Below are 19,822 nucleotides of genomic sequence, written 5' to 3'. Positions count from 1 at the left end.
CCACCCTACACAAATGGCCACTTCTGTGAGTACTGCCTGATTGTTCCTGCATGTGTTTTACTGGCGTTAGTAACAAACATAAGAGACTCATAAATATGGCTAGAGTGCAATTTTCTTACAGATTTGCATATTTTCTTGTGACAGTTCTACATTAGAAGAGGTCACAGGCGGATCCACTATGAAACTAACAAAGCTTAAGTTTGAGGGTCTCTAATCCCAGATGGGCCCCAGAAGCAATTTTAGTCCACACTGCTTAAACTTTTTGGGTCTAGTATACCAGATTTGAGTCACGTGATTCAAATTGGTTAATTTTTTGTTGTATATATTTCAACAATCCCTAAGTTTGAGAGTCAGTAGCACAGACATTGTAAAGGTGTGGTGATCTGTTGTGGAACAACCCCATGGAAGATGCTAGAAGTTACCTAGACCTCATTGCTGGTTATGAAGGGACCCCCATAACAGTTCAAGCTGCAGGGCCCCCCCAAATGGATGAGGTGTCCCAGGGCACTAAGGAACCGAAGAATACAGGGGACCTTCTCTCTAGACCAGTGGTTCTCAAACTTTTTTCCTCTGGGCCACACTTTCAGAATAATTTTCTTTTATTGATTTTTATTGATATTTTATTGATTTTTATTGATTTTTATATCAATTTTTATTGATATTTTATTGATATTTATTGGAAATACAATATATTGATAAGAAATACAACTCCTAGCAGTGCTTGATTTATCACATAGAAAGCAACTACTTTTATAATATGATCATGGGACATCCAGAAAGTATAAAACATGACAGTTATATAAGAACAGGAATCACTCCCAAAATATAATAATAAACGATCCTCTTACGTATGTACCTTAAGTACGTATACCAATTCAATGAGAGGTGTGATCTTGCTTTTGCTGCATAATCTCATTATATTGGGTTTAATTTGAGACAAACTTATCTCTTTATCAACACAAAGAAGCCTTTCTCATACTGCTGAGTTCAACTGCTGCCCGCAATGTGTTATAGTGTTGTTTGAAATTGTTTTAATGTAATTTTATTATTGTAAGCTACCCTGGACCTTTTTAGGGGAGTTATAAATTTGAAGTAATAAGTAAATAAATATCATTCCAATTACACTGAGATTATTCCCAGACTGGATTTTCTCAAGGTTTGACTCCATGGCAAAATTTGCTTTGAGGGGATTCAAAGCTCTTATTCAATGACAAGAAGATACCTCTCATGGCCAGGGTGGAGGGGAGCGTCACTTTTGTCAAAGCAGTGATTACACAGTGCAAACTGCCCCTTTCTCTTGCCAAAGGTTTCACATATGCAAGTTTAAAGTTTGTCAGCAGTGGGATCTGCAAACACCCCCCACCCCCAATACCCAGGAAGTTATTGGCCTCCAAGAAGAAGGGGTGCAGGATCTGCTGGGTAGCTCTCTTGCAAACTGACATTTGTCACTTTGCACCAGGTGGGTGTTTTCTTCCCTTTTTTGTGACCTAAAAGATTGCCACCTGACAAGCTTTGATTTGCCCCTTTAGTGCAACCATTTTCCCTAGCAGAGCAAATGAGCTTTGGGATGCATGTGCAGTTTTTTATCAAGGGAATTGCGTGGGGAGGATGTCATTGTTTCAACGCCCCACCTCCACCACAGTTTTAATTGAAATCACAAACACCAATAATTGGGGATTTTTTGCAAACCAAAAAAAAAAACCAAACCCAACAGGTCAGGAAATCCAATCCTGGATTGGATTTAATTTGGCCTGCAGACTTTTATGAAGCGATGGATGCCTTTCAGTATAACCTCTACTTCATCGTAGGTTTATGGTGGTCTCAGAAGCCAGCTTCATATTTTCATGATCCAAATGGTACTTCAAATACTATGGAATGGACTAATACAGTGAAACCTCGGGTTACAGAAGCTTCAGGTTACAGACTCCACTAACCCAGAAATAGTACCTTGGGTTAAGAACTTTGCTTCAGGATGAGAACAGAAATCGTGTTCCGGTGGCACAGCAGCAGCAGCAGGAGGCCCCATTAGCTAAAGTGGTGCTTCAAGTTAAGAACAGTTTCAGGTTAAGAACAGACCTCTGGAACGAATTAAGTACTTAACCCGAGGTACCACTGTAGTTGGTTTTTTTTTTATAAAAAATCCATTTTGTCTGGTGTGTTTCCACATTCTCTCAAAATTTGGATTTTTGAGTGTAGTGTGGTGATAATTGAAATAATAGAAAACTATCTCAACATTTTTTAAAAATCGTGTGTATATGATATGATTCAACTAATATTTGTGGCGAAATGATTTCTGGAAGTCTTTCACAATGTAGCAGCTGAGAAGATTATGCTCAGTTTCAGTAAATGGAAGCTTTGGAAATTGTGGTCCCCACGAGTGGCATCTGGGGCAATTAGACTGGGCACATGTTGGGCAACAATCTGAAATCTGATCATGCATCACTTCTGTATGCCAATACCAATTTTTTTAAAAAATATAACAGCTTCTTACAGGTCCTCCATTCAGTGTTATTCTATACAAACTATATTGGATCTTGGGTGACAACTCCCATCAACCCAGATAGCAAAAATTACCTTTGTAGTTACTTCCATGTTGATCTGCAGATTGTGTGGTACTGCTTCTGTTTTGCATAGTCCAGTTAGAAGATGGATGCATGAAGAAGGAAATTTTCAGTAAAGTGCTCTCTCCCTAACTTTGACTAACCTCTGCCTTTTCTTCTACCAGTTCATTCCCATCTCATTTTGCTGCCCATGTAAACCCAGCCCCAGATTCTAAGCAATTTCAACACTTTCTCTCAGTGGTAGTAGACCTGGGTTGCTCTTGGTTAACTAGTCAGAACATCCTGGGGCACAGTGCCTCTTGCTGACATGGAAAGAGCTCAGTCATCCTAGGTCAGGCTCGTTTGTGCTGAGCAAAATTCTGTGCAGTCACCATTCTGCTGCGCCTGGCTACAATTTGTGCTAGCTCAACATAGCTTCCTGCAGATAAAGATGCCTGAAAGCATTCCGAGACTGTGATATGAAGCATTTAACGAAGCAAGTCTCATTTAACTCACTGACTTTTTCTGAGGAAACTGGCTATTAGGTCCTGAGGTTCAAACAAGCCCAAAGGATAAGAAAATGAACTTCCTATTTGTGTGCAGCCTTGTGGAACAAAAATTAAATAGGGAATTAAAAACTAAGTAAGCCAATGGGGTTTGCATGAATTGGTTTGGTGACACTTAGCCTTTTCCTTGGGAAACTACCGGACGAAACAAAGCTCCTTTAGGAGGTTTTGAATTAATCTTAAATCTTATTTATGTATTCTGTTCTTGGAAATGAGAAAGAGACTAAGCAGAAACAGCATGCCTATTTGTAAATATGAGTTTAAAAGGGACTGTTTTCAACGAAAGCAGTGCCTAGTTTACGACCAAATCGTCATATCTAAAACTGAGTTCCCAGCATTGTTTCTCCTCTTTAATCTTGGCTACTATTCTTGAATTAAAGGGGAATTATGCAATTTCCCCTCCCAATCCCATCCCTGCATCCCGATTCCTGACACTTGCCTATGCACGCATCTTCTGATGCTTAGAGCCATCACTTGATCCAAAACATAATGATGCATTTAGCATATGGACAAAAGTATTGACTCTGGTACTGAGATTGTAATTTCACACGCACACGTACAAGGAGGAAAAAAGATTAGAAGGAAATCTGAAAATGAGACAACACAAAGATTTACAAAATAAGCCAACAAAGGAAGACCGTGCCACACAACTTCAAAGGCAATTGCAAATCCATTTTAAAACTTAATTATGTAATAATTTTCTTTCTTTCTCTCTCCCATTCCCCCCCCTCCCCCGGAAAGCAAGATATAGTTGTGAAGTTCAGATTTAACACAGAGGATGTTGTTTGTTAAACTGGAAACCAAGTGACAGGCCACTTATAACAGGAGGCCTGTTTCCGATCCTTTGAGTGAAATATGGTCATTATTTGTTGAGTGTCAGTTTCGGTTAGCTTTATTTAGTTTTCAGGGAAGGAAGGCAGTGCCTTACTTTAGCAGAAGTAAAAGTTTTGGAATCTTCTTGTTCAGAATTCTACTTTTGATCTAAATTATATGCCTGCAAGATTGACCAATCATCCCCCCCCCACCCCTGTGCTTAAAGAAATGCCATATTGCTTTGTATACAGAAAGTGGTTTTGCTTTCAAATATCACGTGCTGCTAATTATGGCCTAGATTCTACTGGCTTTACCCATGCAATTAGTAGCTTTTGGCATGGAACTCAGATCTTCTGAAATTCATCCATGTGTTTCCAGAGAGAGGCACTGCTGAACATGTGGCAGTGGGACTGCATGGTGGGTTTTATTTTGGTCTATCAGCAATATACCAAATGCTGAATTTCATAGTTACCAGCACCTCTACGATACCAGAACCTCTACCTGTCCCCGGTCTGCATGAAAGGCAGGGAAAATTGATTATTTTAAAACTTTGCAGGTTGATACTTGAATGCAGGATGTGTTTCAGATTATATTAAAAAAATACCAAGAACTTAATCACATCTCCATCATTGGTTGTGAAAACTAAAGAGATCCCGGTAGAATTCCAGGAAGTTTCTTCTCCATCAGCAACCGAAGCCAAAGCCATTCACATGCGTTCATGCTGAACTATTGCTCCAGAGCTGAGCAGTTCCTCTAGGGCATCCTCTTTGTACCCCAGAATATCCTTCAGAACATCCAATGTGTGCTGACCAATGAGAGGAGGAGGTTTGGGCTCCGACACTTCAAACTGGCTGTACCTTACGGCTGGTCCTATCAAAAACAAGAAAAAAGAAAACTGGAAGTTAATAATGGTCATGGTTAGTTTTGTAAAGAATGCCATCCTGTACACAGAGAAGACACCCGCAAATATCACAGATTCTTGTGCCTTGAGAATGCTTTTCTATTTCTCTCGACAAGATTTTCATGTGATTTGCATGGGTGAAACTACCAACACAAGTCAAAAGCCAGAGATTTCACATTGCATGGACAGGCGGAGTCCCCAAATCCCGAGTGGTCCCCCCCCCCCGTCATGTGGAATAACGACTCTAGACAACGTGCTATGGGATTAAATTGGCCACAACTTTATTAAATTTCAAATGTGGGTAGACCTTGGCTCAGACATTGGGCGTTCTCCCTCCCCAGTCCCCAGCCGGGGACCTAGGGAGATACAGGGTTATCCAGTGTGTGTGGGGGGGATCGGCTGGCTCTGGGGAACATATGTTCAAGCAGAGATAGCCGCCCCTGTTACGCCGCCGCCGCAGGGGAGAGCAATGACGACCTTTCAGCGTACGGTCAAAGCCTCCCTTCAGAAACCCCTTTAACAGGGAACCCTGGTATCGCCGCCGCAAAGAGGAAGATGGACTAAAGGATTCCGCCCAAGGCCTGATACCGCCAAAGTTGTGACGTTTTGCTACGGGAAAGGCGAAACCTGCCAATGCAGGGAAATTCCTTTCCGGCCCTTTAACAGCGACCTTATCGTAGCAGCGCCCGCATACCTGTGGAGAAAGGTTAACCTGCAAAACCTATGAAGAAAAGTTAACCTGCAAAAGAAGACATTAACTGAGGGTGGGTAGGGTGGGAGAAGCTCTGGAGCCAAGTGAGGATTAACAATTAAGATCCACCCTCTATTGTGTGGGCAGGTAATCCCTCCCCTTACCTGGCCTGGTTTTTCTGGCAACGCTTCCCCCAGGTGGGATTGGACAACTCACTGGGGTAGGCGGGGACCTCCAGGTATCCCACCTGAGGGAAGGCAAAGCCTATGCTGATGGGGCCACTCCAGATCCAGGGCTGCACGCGTCCACGCAAAGGGCGCCCCCCGTTTTAAGTGGGGAGCGGTCATTGCCCTTCATTATTTCAAAAGGCGCTACTTTCAGGTGCTGTTGTGTAATGAGACACTGAGTGATGTAGATGAAGGTTTGCATCAATCCAAAGAGGATGGAACCAATGGGAAGCTGAAACCACCCATCACAAAGTATGCTGCTTGGCTGACAGTTTCAACCAAACCAGCTATTATAAACAACTTGAAAAATAGCAAACCTTCCACTTTTTTTTGTGGACAGCAATTTCTTAAGCAGGAGTCTGGTAAACAATGCTTCTTGATCATATGGATCAGTACACAAAGATCTCGCTCTACGCCAGACTCATGAACGTGTGGAGCCACTGCTTCAGAGCTAGTTGATATGTCTTCATTCCAACCAGATATTTCCATCGAAGTTCAGAAAAGGAATTAAATCACATGAGAGCTGTGTGTGTTTTCATTGTTAAATGAAAAGCAGGCCTTGGTGACTACTTACTGAAATGCCCATATCCCTCTTCTGTATTTGCTATACTGATACATATTATACAAATTACATTTCTTTTTATCAGCCCCCACAGAATATTTAAATCAGTCTAGGGATTTAGCAAACGAGGGCTGCTAACAAAGTTGTTCAGTCCTGGCTATGTGGCTGTGGAAATAATTTTTTCAGGTTTTTATGTTTACAATTCCACTTCCATTATTCCATCACGAGTTCCAGAAGGACATTTTGTACACATATTATAAATCAGATTTGGTAAATGAAAAGGGGCTGTGCCTCTTCACAGATTCAGAGCATAACATGTTCAGAATATTCATTGAACAGACTATTCTCCTATGATGCAACCTTGAGATTGCAACTTGGATTGGAATATTATTTGTGCATTTATCAATTATTATTCATAATGTGTAGTGATGAAAAATTCCACAGGGCAAAAAATGAAAACTTCCATGAGTCAGAAATAAGGTTGCCACTACAAAAAGCATGAAATCAATTAATAGGGAAATCCTTTTTCTGTCAAGGGACGCACTAAAATGAATGGGAACTGCACAAGAGCACAGACAAGCTTGTATACATTTATTGTAAATATACAATTCACTGGTGTCTGTTCTTAAATTTGTTTTGGATTTGTTTGTGTGTTGTTGTTTTGAAGTTTTTTTAAAAAAATAATAATAGTGTGTGCTGCCCTTGGCTCCTTTGGGAGGAAGATTGAGATACAAATTTAATTAACAAATACATTCCCGGGGAGGCAGATGCATGCTGATGTGAGTAAGACCATTTGTTGTTTCCTCTCTCATTTTCTATGCCCCCCCTCGCTGGAATGCCCCCACCTTCCATTGCTAAGCCTCCTTGATCTCAATGAGACCTAAGTGCTACTAACTTAGTCTGGATCCAGCCGAATGATCTACTCATAACTGAGCAGTGATTTGCATCCAGGGTGGCGCTGTGGGTTAAACCACAGAGCCTAGGGCTTGCCAATCAGAAGGTCAGTGGTTCGAATCCTCGCGACGGGGTGAGCTGCCATTGCTTGGTGCCGGCTCCTGCCAACCTAGCAGTTTGAAAGCACGTCAAAGTGCAAGTAGATAAATAGGTACCACTCCGGTGGGAAGGTAAACAGCGTTTCCATGTGCTGCTCTGATTCGCCAGAAGCGGCTTAGTCATGCTGGCCACATGACCCGGAAGCTGTATGCCGGCTCCCTCAGCCAGTAAAGCGAGATGAGCGCCGCAACCCCAGAGTCATCCGCGACTGAATCTAATGGTCAGGGGTCCTTTTACCCTTTACTTTTCTTGGCCTAAATCTCTGCCATCATAAATGTGTTAGGACTCTGTTGTTTTTTGCTGCAACAGGTTGTCGTGACTACTTCTCTGGAAGCTGCATCTCACACTCCTCTCACGTTATGGCAGTTTAAAGAAATAAGTCTACTTACTAGCTCTTACTAAAAGCACACACAAACCCACCAGTAGATTACATGTTGAACTAGTCAATTTCAAACTGCTATCCTAAATGGTCAAAGACAACACTATTGAGATGGACTGTCATTTCAAGTCCCTTTCATTCAGAGCTGTTTGTAAATTCCTAATCTTTAGCTGACTGGCCTCCCCCCACCCCCAAGTCTTATATTAGTGACGCTCGATGCAAGATAAATTCGGACCTTGAGCATTGGTAAATGCCGGCATTCATTGTCTAAAGTGGCTGGGGCTTGCATTCTTATATTGCTCAAATGCCACTATCAGTTTTGAAGTTTTAAGGAAACCATCTTGCAAATAAATGACCTCTGGAGATTAAACTGGTCAAATGAAAAGCAAACTAACAATGCATTTAAAGTGCATTTAGAAATATCACAGTTGTACCCAACCTTGGCAATAGTAAATAAGGATAATAATCAGCAAGGAAGTAGATCAACCTTAATCAAAAGTTCCACAAGAGCAGCTTTGCTTTATATGCAAAAGGTTGGACTAGGCAGTTTTGAGAATGGGCTCCACCAGCTATTATTATTTTTTCTTTTTCATTTGATGCAAGCAGGGGTAAGATTGCCCGGGGGGGTATTAAAGATTTCTTAATTTACAAAAGCATGTGCATTGTCTTTTTTCAGGTTGTGTTTTCTACAAATCAGTTTCATTTTTTGTGAGACATTAGTGTTGCATGCAATACAGAATTGGGAAGAAAAGAGGGGGAGTGCGGATGGTGGGGGCTCCACTCGCTATTATGACTAGCATGTGAAAGGGAACTTGCACAAAACAGCATTAAGTTTTTGTACTCATGATGTCACCTAGAGCTTTGATCATCAATTTATGGACCAGAGCACACAAGGAGGTTCTGCACAGACCTAAGGTGGGTTGAATTAGTGACATCCTCACTGTTTCCCCAGCCCTAATTCATTTTATTTTCATTTAGAGAATTCATATACTGCTTTTCACTTCAGTGATGAATTAGCAAAGGGATTTACATATAAAATATAATACAATGCAATAAAATGCAATTACTTACAATCATAGAACCCCGAGGGTCATCTAGTCCAACCCCCTTCCTCCCCTTGTTTGTTGTTCTGCCCCGTGACTTCTGCTCTTCCAACTTTGCATTACCAAAGCTTTTCTGCTCCTTAAACAACTTCCTCCTTTCCTGCCCACTGTCACCATCAAGAGGAAGTGTCTCAATGTACATGGCACCACCTTTCTCCCTGTGTATGAGTGGTAGCATTTATTTCCATTCTCCCCTACCTTCTGTTACTCCCCATTGTCCATCTTGAATTATAACCTCCTTGGGACTGGATGCATAGAATGGCCTAGGACCCTCGTACTCCTAGGACTGCCTCTCCTGGTATTCCCACGGAGGACCTTAAGGTCCATAAATAGCAACACCCTAGAGGTCCCGGGCCCTAAGGAAGTCAGATTAGCCTCAACCAGAGCCAGGGCCTTTTCAACACTGGCTCCAGCCTGGTGGAACGCTCTGCCTCATGAGACCAGGGCCCTGCAGGATCTGATTTCTTTCCGCAGGGCCTGTAAGACAGTTGTTCCGCCTGGCCTTTGGCTTGGAATCAACTTGATTCCCTCCCCCTCTTCCTTTTTCCTTCTGTGATGGAACTCCTATTTGGGGATTTCCCTGGCTTTTTCTGGCCCACATAGGACCAGTCTGGATAGTTGGCCTTGGTGAAGATTTGACATTTTCATCCCCAAAAAGTTTTTGATTTGAGTTTCTACTGAAATGAGGCTGCATTTTAATGTACTTAATCTTGTTTTTAAGTCGTATTTTAATCAATTGTTTTTATACCTGGTGTTAGACACTTTGAGCCCGGTCTTGGCTGGGGAGGGTGGGGTATTAATAAAATTATTTATTATTATTAATAATAATAATAATAATAATAATAATAATAATAGCCTATGTACGTTGCCAATGCAACTCTCTAAAGGTGCCATACAAACTGAAGGCATGAAACAGAGAGGGAGGGAGGGAGTTTGGAAAATTAACTTGAAAAACTAACCTTGTACTACATATTTAGAATATTTTTTTCTGGAGAAAGCAGTGGGCATTCCACAAGAAAGACCTAAACACACATTCTGCTATATGTGAAGTCCTTTAAATCAATATTTATATTTTGACTTCTTCAGCAAGTTACTAAGACACTTGCTCCAGATACTGCTTTATCGCCAGGGTTTCACAAGGCGTCAGATGAACATTATATCAGTTATACGTATAGTACCAAATTGTCTCCGCCTTCCCTAGTACTTGAAATCCACATCATCATCATAAATTTTGTTTATTTGGCGCCTCTCTGCCATAACATCCCAGGCGCCAAACATACCATAAAGTTAAGACACAGAACACATTTGAACATGAGATATAAAAGACAGATAAGACAGTGCAAGCATCTTTTTGCTACGCGAGGTCCCAAGGGGATTAAAGACGCCTTTCTTTTTAAAAGGTTAAACAGTCCAGGAGTTTTTATGGTAGATTTCTGAGATGAAAGAGAACAAGGGGAAAGGCAGGGACCTGGACCAACCTCAGCCCCGGCACCAAGAGCTGCCCCAAGTGTCCTGATTGCCTAGATTAATTCCAGTTGCCACACGTGTGCGCCCACGCAGGAATAAAAGCACTGACCTTCCCAAGACAAAGAGTTAAAGCATTAAATTGTAAATAACGGACTTGTTGCAAACTGTTTTGAAAAATGATTATTCAGAATTTTACAATATATTATTTCAGTTCTGCATGTGATTTATTTAATTACAGTGGTGCCCCGCAAGACGAATGCCTCGCAAGACGGAAAACCCGCTAGACGAAAGGGTTTTCCGTTTTGGAGGCGCTTCGCAAAACAAATTTCCCTATGGGCTTGCTTCGCAAGACGAAAATGTCTTGCGAGTTCCTACGGGGTTTCCCCCCCCCCCTTTTCCTAAGCCGCTAAGCCGCTTATCAGCTGATCCACTAAAAGCCGCTAAACCGCTAATAGCGCTAATCCGCTAAGCTGTCAATGGGCTTGCTTCGCAAGACGAAAAAACCGCTATACAAAGAGCCTCACGGAACGCATTAATTTCATCTTGCGAGGCACCACTGTACTTCTGCCCCCAGCCTAGAACTTAGAAACGAGCAATTAAAGGGGCAGCTTTCCCTTTCCCATGCAACAGTTCCGAGAGAAGGCTACTAGGTTGGCAACTGCTCAGTTTAGTATTCCCCCTGGATTTTCTTAAGAGTGTGCCTCAGAGGTTTTCTGCTTGACCCTCACTTTATAGGCATGGGTCCAAGCAGCTTCCCCCTTGCCCCACTCCTACCCAAGGGAAAACCTGTTATTTAGTAATCAGAACAAATGGCAATCCAGGGAAAATCCTTAATAAAGGCGTATTTTGAGAAAGGACTGGTGGCACATGGTCTGATCTTGCTGCCCTGGCGGTCATACTCTGCACTAGCTGCAGCTTCTGGACAGCCTTTGAACAGTAGCATCGTTGTCCTGTGCAGCTCAGCCACAGCAGATCTTGGTGGCGGGAGAGGGCAGCCAATCAGCCAAGTCTCGGGGGTACTTGCCTGGAGGCAGAGTCTGTATGCAAGGTTCAGTCCAGTCCTAAGGACAGGAGTATTCCAGCTCACATAGTCAGATGGTCCAGGGGTCAAGAAAGCAGAGGGTCCAAGGTCAGGAGAAGCAAGAAGCAGCAAGGTCTGGTCAGGAACAACAAATGTTTCCAGCAACTGTCTGAGGCTGGAAACCCTAAGCTGGAGCCAGCTGGTTCACATCAGGAAGAAGAAGGCTGATCGGCAGCAGGTGCAGTCACTGCCTTCTGCTCCTTCAGGTTGCTGCTAAGCAGGTGAAGCTGATTCCTGGCCCATGACAGCTAGTGCCACACAGGACTAGCCTAAGACATGTTGACACTTGAAGCAAACCACAAAATGGTGCCCCCCCAATCAGGGAAGGGGTGGGTGAAGATCTACACTGAGAACAAGGATGGGAGGAGACCAGCAGCACCTCCTATTAGCCAAGGAGGAACACTTGGCCTCCAAGGACTGCACAGCACAAGAAGAAGAAGAAGAAGAAGAAGAAGAAGAAGAAGAAGAAGAAGAAGAAGAAGAAGAAGAAGTGTTCCTTGGAGACAGGATCTGCTGTCCCTGGGGATCCTGCCGCCTGAGGCAGTGGGCCCTGGGTGGGATAAAACACATCACAGCAGGCCAATCTTAAGGCTATTGGGTTATGGCTTACTGAAGTCAGGCTATCCTGGTTAAAGAATGGCTACAGCAGGTGAACCAGCCGAAAGCATGTCACCACTGATGCCACCTGGTCACTCAGTCATACACTGGTCATTGTGTTGAACCACCAAGAGATCAGGGAAAGCCAACAGGGTTGCACTCTCCATGTCTCACTCCTGATAAAGATCATCAGTCAAGGAGACCAAGGCTATTGCATTGCGAAATCCAAGTCTAAAGCCAGACTGAAGTGGGTCTGGATAATCTGCCTTGCCCATGCATGTGCACAACTGGCAGACAGCCACCATCGTAATCGCCTTGCCCAGAAAATGTTGAGGATGGTGGCACATGACTTCCTCATTTGCACAGCACCCAATGCCAGTTTTGATACCTTGGTGCAATTGCCTCTTACAGCTTGTGGTAGGTAGAGCGCTATCTGAGGCTGCTGCAATTCTGCTGCCTTCCGTTCCAAGCAATCATCTGTTTAATTTTAATTTTAAATTCCTAAAAGAACAGTCAGCATTAGGATTTGGGCAGGAGAAAAGGGCAAATTCCACATTTGGACCCTATTCAGATGAATTTACAAACTGACAATGTGATCAATACCAACACAGTACGGAGGGCAAGCAATTGTGTTGGCTTTCCACTGTCTGTTGCCAATCCCTGTCATGTGATATTCAGCTCATCTGAGGTTGGAAATATCAAAGCAGTATGGGGCACTCAAGTCTCTTCAATCAAGCAGCCTTTGGTTTAAATTGCACAAGTGTGCATGTGTGAGCACAACAGAGTGGCCCTCTTTCTGAAGCTCTTGTGGCTGTAAATATTACCAGAGATTTTCATTCTATCCCGTGAAAGGCAAAAAAAGAAGTAGTCAGGAATCCTCTTTCTTCACCCATAAAAGCTACAGGAATATTGAGAATGTGAAATGTAAGAACCAGACACACCCATGGAGAGGAATGAAGTATAAGGCTAGGAAGCTATCCAGAGAGGGAGAGAGACGGCGGGGGAGGGGGGACTCTGCATCCAAGAAAGAAGACAACTAAAAAGCTTGAGAGTATAAATTAGAATCAGATTGGACCCAGCCATGCATAAGCAATATTCCATCTCAAATGTGCACAGATCAGTTTCATTAATGCAATTCCCCATTCTCCTTGACTTTTTCCACCTCCTGATGCTTTGGACTACTTCCTTTTCCTTTTCTCCACCGCCCCACTTTCACTGTGAAGTAAAGTGCTTTAACTTACTTGAGCTAGTAATTTTGAAGTTCTAATCGTAAGCAGCAGGTGCTTGGTTTAAAGAGAATTTTTCCGTCATTGACCGTCTGGGAGCATCAGCAGCACCTCCCTCCCTCCCTCCCACACACCCCAGCACCTTTGATCCTTTGCCACTTGCACTTGTGGGTTTCACATTTGACTCGATGTTTCTTTCCAAGATGTGTCATTCCCCCCCCCCCCCGCCTTGCTAATGCATCTTCCTTTTGTAAGATTGTCAGATTTGAGCCTTTCGCTTCTATACAAATCACAGCAAAAAATGTTTGGCATTTATTGCCTTCAAGGATGCTACAGACCTCATTTACTTCAACTATCAATAAAAGGCCACTATGATGTGTGAACACACCGGAGTAAAATACTCGCTAATAATATTTTTTTATTTGTACCCTCCCCTCCCCGGTGTACCCCAGTGTTAAATTCACCACCCTCTACACAACATGTTTTTTGCTCTGTGTACTGCTTCAGGTCCAGCCCAGTGTCAGCCAAGGATGTGCAGTGCAGGTTAGGAAACCCCTCTCCAGCAAGGATTCTCCTCCCTGCAAGAGAGGGGAGTGGTTGTGGGCGGGAGCCCGAGCATCGCCCCTAGCAGGGGGCATTAGCCCCCTGCCTCCGCCTCACCTGGCTGGCGCCCACGCCCCTCGGCAAGCATCCAACCAGGTGCCACGGAGGGGGTGTGTTCAGCAGCTTTTTGCTGCGGCGCCAGCCTCTCCCCAGCCTCATTCTTCGTCGTCGTCTCGCCGCGAGTCAACTTTCAACTGAAGCCAGGGAAGTACTTTGCGTGAGCGGAATTGAGGGAGTGTGGGCTTTGTGGTGCTATTGCTAGTTGTGCTTAATTCATTACGGCTGTCTGTGCTGTTAAGCGATCTCTTGAGGGCGGTTAGCCATCGCTCTGCCAGCAGCGCGACCTACAGCCTGACACAGTGTGAGTGTTCGTTTGCTGCCGCTGCGTTGTTTTCTTTGTCTTCCTTATTACCGCTTAAGTCGCCAATTTAACGTCGGTTCGAGGCTGCCCACCCCACTTGCTCACTTGCTCCCCATCCCGGCTTCAGCTTCGGGAGACAGCGTGTTTCCGCGCTCCTCGAGCTGAGCCTTTTGGCTCGGGTGGCGGTTAGGCATTGGAATAATGTGTTGTGGTGTGTCGAAGGGCTAGGTGTGGCCATCGCCTATGCCTTCAATTTTTGGGTATTCCGTCAAAGGAATCTGGCGGTCGTGTATTCTGTCCGATGCCTGCTTGGCGGGAGGCCATGGCACGACCCTCGGTGACATCAGGGGTGAGCCTATAGTTGGATTAGCATCAACAGGCTCCACCTACTGGTGAATAAACCCACTTGTTTTCGAGATCCAATGCCTAAGCCAATACCTTTTCACTGCTGTAATCAATAAAGTTGTGGCCTTTCCTTGCCCATTAACCTTAAATCACGTGTCCTTGTGTATTCATTTCACATTGCGGGGGTCGGGTCCTCGAACCACAACAGCAGGACTCAATAGAGCAGCACAGCCGCTGCCTCATCCACAGTCCTGCTGCTTAGGGTGGGAAGACCATTTTGCAGTACCAGCTCCCAGGCAGCAGAGGCACAGATCAGGTCTGTTGTCATCAGATGACAGCTCTGCATCCAGGCGATTAAATGCTGCCTCCCCATCCTGTTTCTGGGGTTTCCATTCGTTACCAATGACAGGGATCCTCCCATGTTATCTTCCATCTGCCTGCCATTTGCGGGGCCGCACTGGGGTGCTCTTCACTAGTAGGGTTTCCCGGCTGGTAGTCTTTTTCTTTCTTTGGCGATCACTCATAGCCGAGTAAGATTGTCTTCCATAAACACGGTTTTAACAATGAGTCCGTAAGGGACTGTGGAGGCCAATTCTGGATCCACACGTCCTTCCACAGTGGGGACATTGGTTTCTGGGCAGGAGTTGATCACGGTGTGGATTTGCCAAGCGTGTCTTCCTCTTAGCATGTTTCTCCCTTGCGTCCTGAGTTCGAGTGTCTTCAAAGCCCATGACACCTTTGGTAAAGGCCAACTGGACCACTTGCAGGCTAGTGTTTCCTAGTAGTCAGTGTTTATACTACATTTTTTTAGATTTGCCTTGAGACAGTCTTCAAACCTCTTTTGTTGACTACCAACATTACGCTTTCCATTTTTAAGTTTGGAATAGAGTAGCTGCTTTGGAAGACGATCATCAGGCATCCACACAACATGACCAGTCCAACTAAGTTGATGTTGAACAATCATTGCTTCAACACTGGTGATCTTTGCCTGTCTTCCCAAGTGATGTTAAAAATTTTTGGAGACACCAAAAATGATGAAATCTTTCGAGGGGTTGGAGATGGCATTTATAAGTGGTCCATGTTTCACAAGCATATAATAATAATAATAATAATAATAATAATAATAATAATAATAATAATTTATTTATACCCTGCCCTCCCCAGCCAAGGCCGGGCTCAGAGCGGCTTACAAGCAATAATAAAAACAAGATGAATGATTACAACTTAAAAACAAAAATAAAATACAACATTAAAATAATGGAACATTAAAATATTAAAATGTAGCCTCATCGCAGGAGGAGAAGGAAAAGAAAAAAGAAAGAGAGGGAGGGAGGAAATCAAATTGGCTCCAAGCCAAAGGCCATAGGTCAATTTCAGTTTCTTCAGCACCAGTAGTTGGTGCATAAACTTGGATTACTGTTATGTTAAAAGGTCTGCCTTGGATTCGTATCGAGATCATTCTATCATTTTTGAGATTGCATCCCAGTACAGCTTTTGCCACTCTTTTGTTGACTATGAGGGCCACTCCATTTCTTTTGCGGGTTTCTTGCCCACAGTAGTAGATATGATGGTCATCCGAACTGAATTCGCCCATTCCCGTCCATTTTAGTTCACTGATGCCCAGGATGTCAATATTTATTCTTGCCATCTCATTTTTGACCACATCCAACTTACCCAGGTTCATGGTTCTTACATTCCAGGTTCCTATGCAATATTTTTCTTTACAGCATTGGACTTTCCTTTCGCTTCCAGGCATATCCGCAACTGAGCGTCCTTTCGGCTTTAGCCCAGCCGCTTCATCAGCTCTGGATCTACTTGTACTTGTCCTCCGCTCTTCTCCAGTAGCATGTTGGACGCCTTCTGACCTGAGGGGCTCATCTTCCAGCGTCATAACTTTTATATGCCTGTTGTCTTTGTTCATGGAGTTTTCTTGGCAGGGATACTGGAGTGGCTTGCCGGTTCCTCCTCCAGGTGGATCACGTTTGGTCAAAACTCTCCACTATGACCTGTTCATCTTGGGTGCCCTGCTCGGCATAGTTCAGAGCTTCTCTGAGTTCTTCAAACCCCTTCGCCACGGCAAGGCAGTGATCCATGAAGGGGAAGAAGCCAGTTAAGCTCTATCAAATGGGAGAGGATGTCCGGGGCGAGCATGTCACCAACCTGGGCCATCCATGTATTGCACAGATTAACTGGGTTTTTAATAGGACCACGGGTCAAATTAGCCGGAAAATCCCCCAGAGCCACCTGAATTCATCAGCCCCTGAGGACAGACCATGCTAATAGGTTCTCCACCTCTGTAGAGGTGACAAATCACTCTCAGCACTAACCTAGCATTCAGTGGTTGCATCGACAGACCTGGAGGCTGGCTGACAGAACTATCACATTTCCTCTGCTTAGAGGCTGGCACATGGCACAACCATCAATTGTTTGAGTCATGGCCCCCTCACATGGCTTACCCTTCCTCTCTCACCACCCCTCTCCTTACCCAAGATCACTGCAAATGTCCTCCACTCAGCTCTCCCCAGCTGACCTTGTCCCAGGCACATGGAAAACAATCAAGGCCAGAGCACTACACAGAGTGGAAGAACTTGACCGGGGTGTGTGTGCCATTCTTTCTGGCAATGCTCTGTCTCTTGAAACGTGTCTCTCCATCTATAATAAACTTCTGTATAGTTCACAGTTAACACATGGCCAAATAGCTCAACTGAGAAAGCATTAGACTGAAGATCAGTAACTTCCTTTCAAAGGATAGCTCAGCTGGTAGAGCATGAGACTCTTAATACCAGGATAGTGGGTTCAAACACCATGTTGGGCAAAAGATTCCTGCATTGTAGAGGTTAAACTTGATGGTCCTCATGGTCCCTTGCAACTCTTCCATGATTCTGTGGCAGATGAGGCATATCTCTTAAGATACCTCTTAATATAAACTCTGGATATAACACCTGTTTTGCCCAAGGTTTAAAACATGTACAAGAGTATGGAGAACATTGTCTACATATATATTCTTTCTCAATTCAGTATTAGATAATACAAGTCAGATATGTAAGAAATTGTTGCAGCATGGAGTGCTCTTGTTCCCTGTTCCACACATTCATCTGTGCTTGTTATTGACCTCATTTGAAAGAAACAGATGCTGAATTGTTGTATGTGCCATGTGGCTTGGTCTGCTTGGATGAATCATCACAGCAGGATGCACAGACTCCAGGATGCAGCCACAGCTTGCACATCTCATGCTATCCACTCTTCACTGATAAAAGGGTCCCACCAACAGTCTCACACCTCGAAAGTCATTGGGGCATCCCATATTGAAGACACTTTTAATGATTTAGCTGTGATGATGCCATGACTTGGAGTGCCTGCAGTGACCTATTCAGGAGGGAGCTTGCTAGCACAAACCTCAGGAGGGCTGGCAGAAGAGACCCCAGACACGCTACTTCAGGGTCTGGATAATGAGCCTCTGCCAGTAACCTGGAACTTACTGAATCACACACCCTCAATTTTGAATCCCTAGAGACTGTAGCCCCTGCAAAAGATACCAGAGGGAAGCCAAAACCTTTCCCCCAAAGTACTCATGAACATTTGAGCCCGTTTGCCACCACAGGCAATGCACCCCAGCAAGAAACAGAAGAGAAGGGTCAGGCTCCAAGCCAAAGGAACCAAGGAGGCAAAATCTAAGAGGTGTAGTCAGGCCCTGGGAGTATATAAGGGCTCAGCGAACACCAAGCACTCACTGGAACAAGCTGCATGGTCCCTAGGACCTGTCCAGGGTTCTGAAGGGCCTTGTCTCTGACCACCTTAGTTTCCTGTTTCCACATTCTCCGCTTTCGAATGGATACACACTCCCTGCCCCCTGGGTTTCCTGTTCTTGCCATAAGCTCCGGATCTGCTTCCCTGAAACTGTTCCACAGGTTCAGCCTCTCCAGGGCTAGGCTTGTGACACTTTTCAGCCTAATAAAATGTGTAAATTGTACCGTGAAACAATAAAACTCAAAGGACACAGACACTCTCTTCTCTATTAACCCTTTTCGTTGAATTGGAACATGGCTGCCTGCTTGCAGAAAGCCAAGACCTTAAGCAGATGGGAGGAGGAGGAGGAAAATGAAAAGCAGGTCTCACCTCCTCAAAAGCATGCAAAGTTCAGAGCCACCCTTCTAACTCAGCAAGCTCAGAGCAATGTTTAATGTGAACTCAGATGCCTTTTGCAGATTGCTCTGATTCTTGTGCTGATTTCTACACCAGCTGTCTTCCGCCAGATTCAATGTGCAGGTTTCATTTTAACGCACTGGCTATTCCCTGGTTACCTGCCATATAATGGGATCTTACAGGTGGAGGGCATGTTTGTAATGCTTGTTCATCCACTTGCAGAGGAAAATATCATAAAATAAAATACTTGGGGTGTCATTCCTGGATTCAAATACAACCCACTTCCCCAGTTTTCAGATACTGTATCAATCAAAGAATGCCAAGAATTACTTCACCTCATATATATGTACCTGTTGCAGATTATATTCATTTGAAAATTAATTTTTAAACCAGCTGTTATTTTCCCCTAGCGAAATGCACACTGCCGTTTCTTTCAGAAAAATGCTGCTATTAGGATTGGTTGCTATGATATATAAAAAGCGTTAAGATCTACCTGGAGTGTTCAGTTCTATTCTGTAGCATTGTAGTTCTATTCCTGCAGCTTTGTCCTGTAATATTTTTTAAATAAAAGAGATAAGGCATAGCATGCTGTTCCTGCTTCCTGTGGTTTCTGAGAAGCGGCAATTGAATGACATAATCAGTACTCAGTTCATGGGTGGAATTAAAGAGCTAACCCAAAAGTCACTTCAGGCTAAAGAAGTGAAAGGCAACAGTTCTGAGCGGTGAAATGGCAGGAAATGGAGATGATTTAAAAGATGTAAAGCAGTCTCCATGGGACACAGAGGGACAGTTTGAAAGCCAAAATACACATTACACTGGGTGTGCCTAAGGTTATCTGTACTGAGGCTGATGTTTCTACTGTATTACATATCATGTTTTTGCTTTTGTGGTGGTGATGATGATGATGATGATGATAAGCAGTATTTCTACAATTATCAGGTGGCCAAACTTGATACGAAGTCTGCCGCATCACCACACCATCACCACAACACAGCACTTTGTGTGACCTGTCAATTATACACGGCACATTTAATCTGAAAAGCCAAGGAGAACATCAATATTTTAGGCAGAGAAATTCTCTCCTCCTTTGTTCACTCTTCTTTGTGGCCTAAAGAGATCTCTGCAGGGTGGACCTATCTATAACTTTAGTACACATACTGTACT

At 43.9% G+C, this 19,822-nt stretch overlaps 1 protein-coding gene and 1 long non-coding RNA gene across 4 annotated transcripts in view; one reads left to right on the top strand and one right to left on the bottom strand.

Moving 5' to 3' along the window:
• The first annotated feature begins 657 nt into the window (after positions 1-657).
• Positions 658-19,822, top strand: part of LOC307199695 — a 283,211-nt gene continuing 264,046 nt past the window's right edge. Inside the window, exon 1 of the long non-coding RNA XR_013832135.1 lies at positions 658-1,916. This is a non-coding gene — a long non-coding RNA (uncharacterized lncRNA). The remainder of the gene's footprint in view (positions 1,917-19,822) is intronic.
• Positions 2,139-19,822, bottom strand: part of SUGCT (succinyl-CoA:glutarate-CoA transferase) — a 322,274-nt gene continuing 304,590 nt past the window's right edge. For all 3 annotated transcript variants that reach the window (XM_079947612.1, XM_079947608.1, XM_079947609.1), the window contains exon 14: positions 2,139-4,789. In XM_079947612.1, the coding sequence (XP_079803738.1) occupies positions 4,626-4,789 (164 nt within the window). In that variant the 3' untranslated portion in view covers positions 2,139-4,625. The remainder of the gene's footprint in view (positions 4,790-19,822) is intronic.

Source organism: Podarcis cretensis (assembly GCF_951804945.1).
Source record: "Podarcis cretensis genome assembly, chromosome: 12".
NCBI classification, from domain to species: domain Eukaryota; kingdom Metazoa; phylum Chordata; class Lepidosauria; order Squamata; family Lacertidae; genus Podarcis; species Podarcis cretensis.
This window is presented reverse-complemented; position numbering and strand designations above follow the sequence as displayed.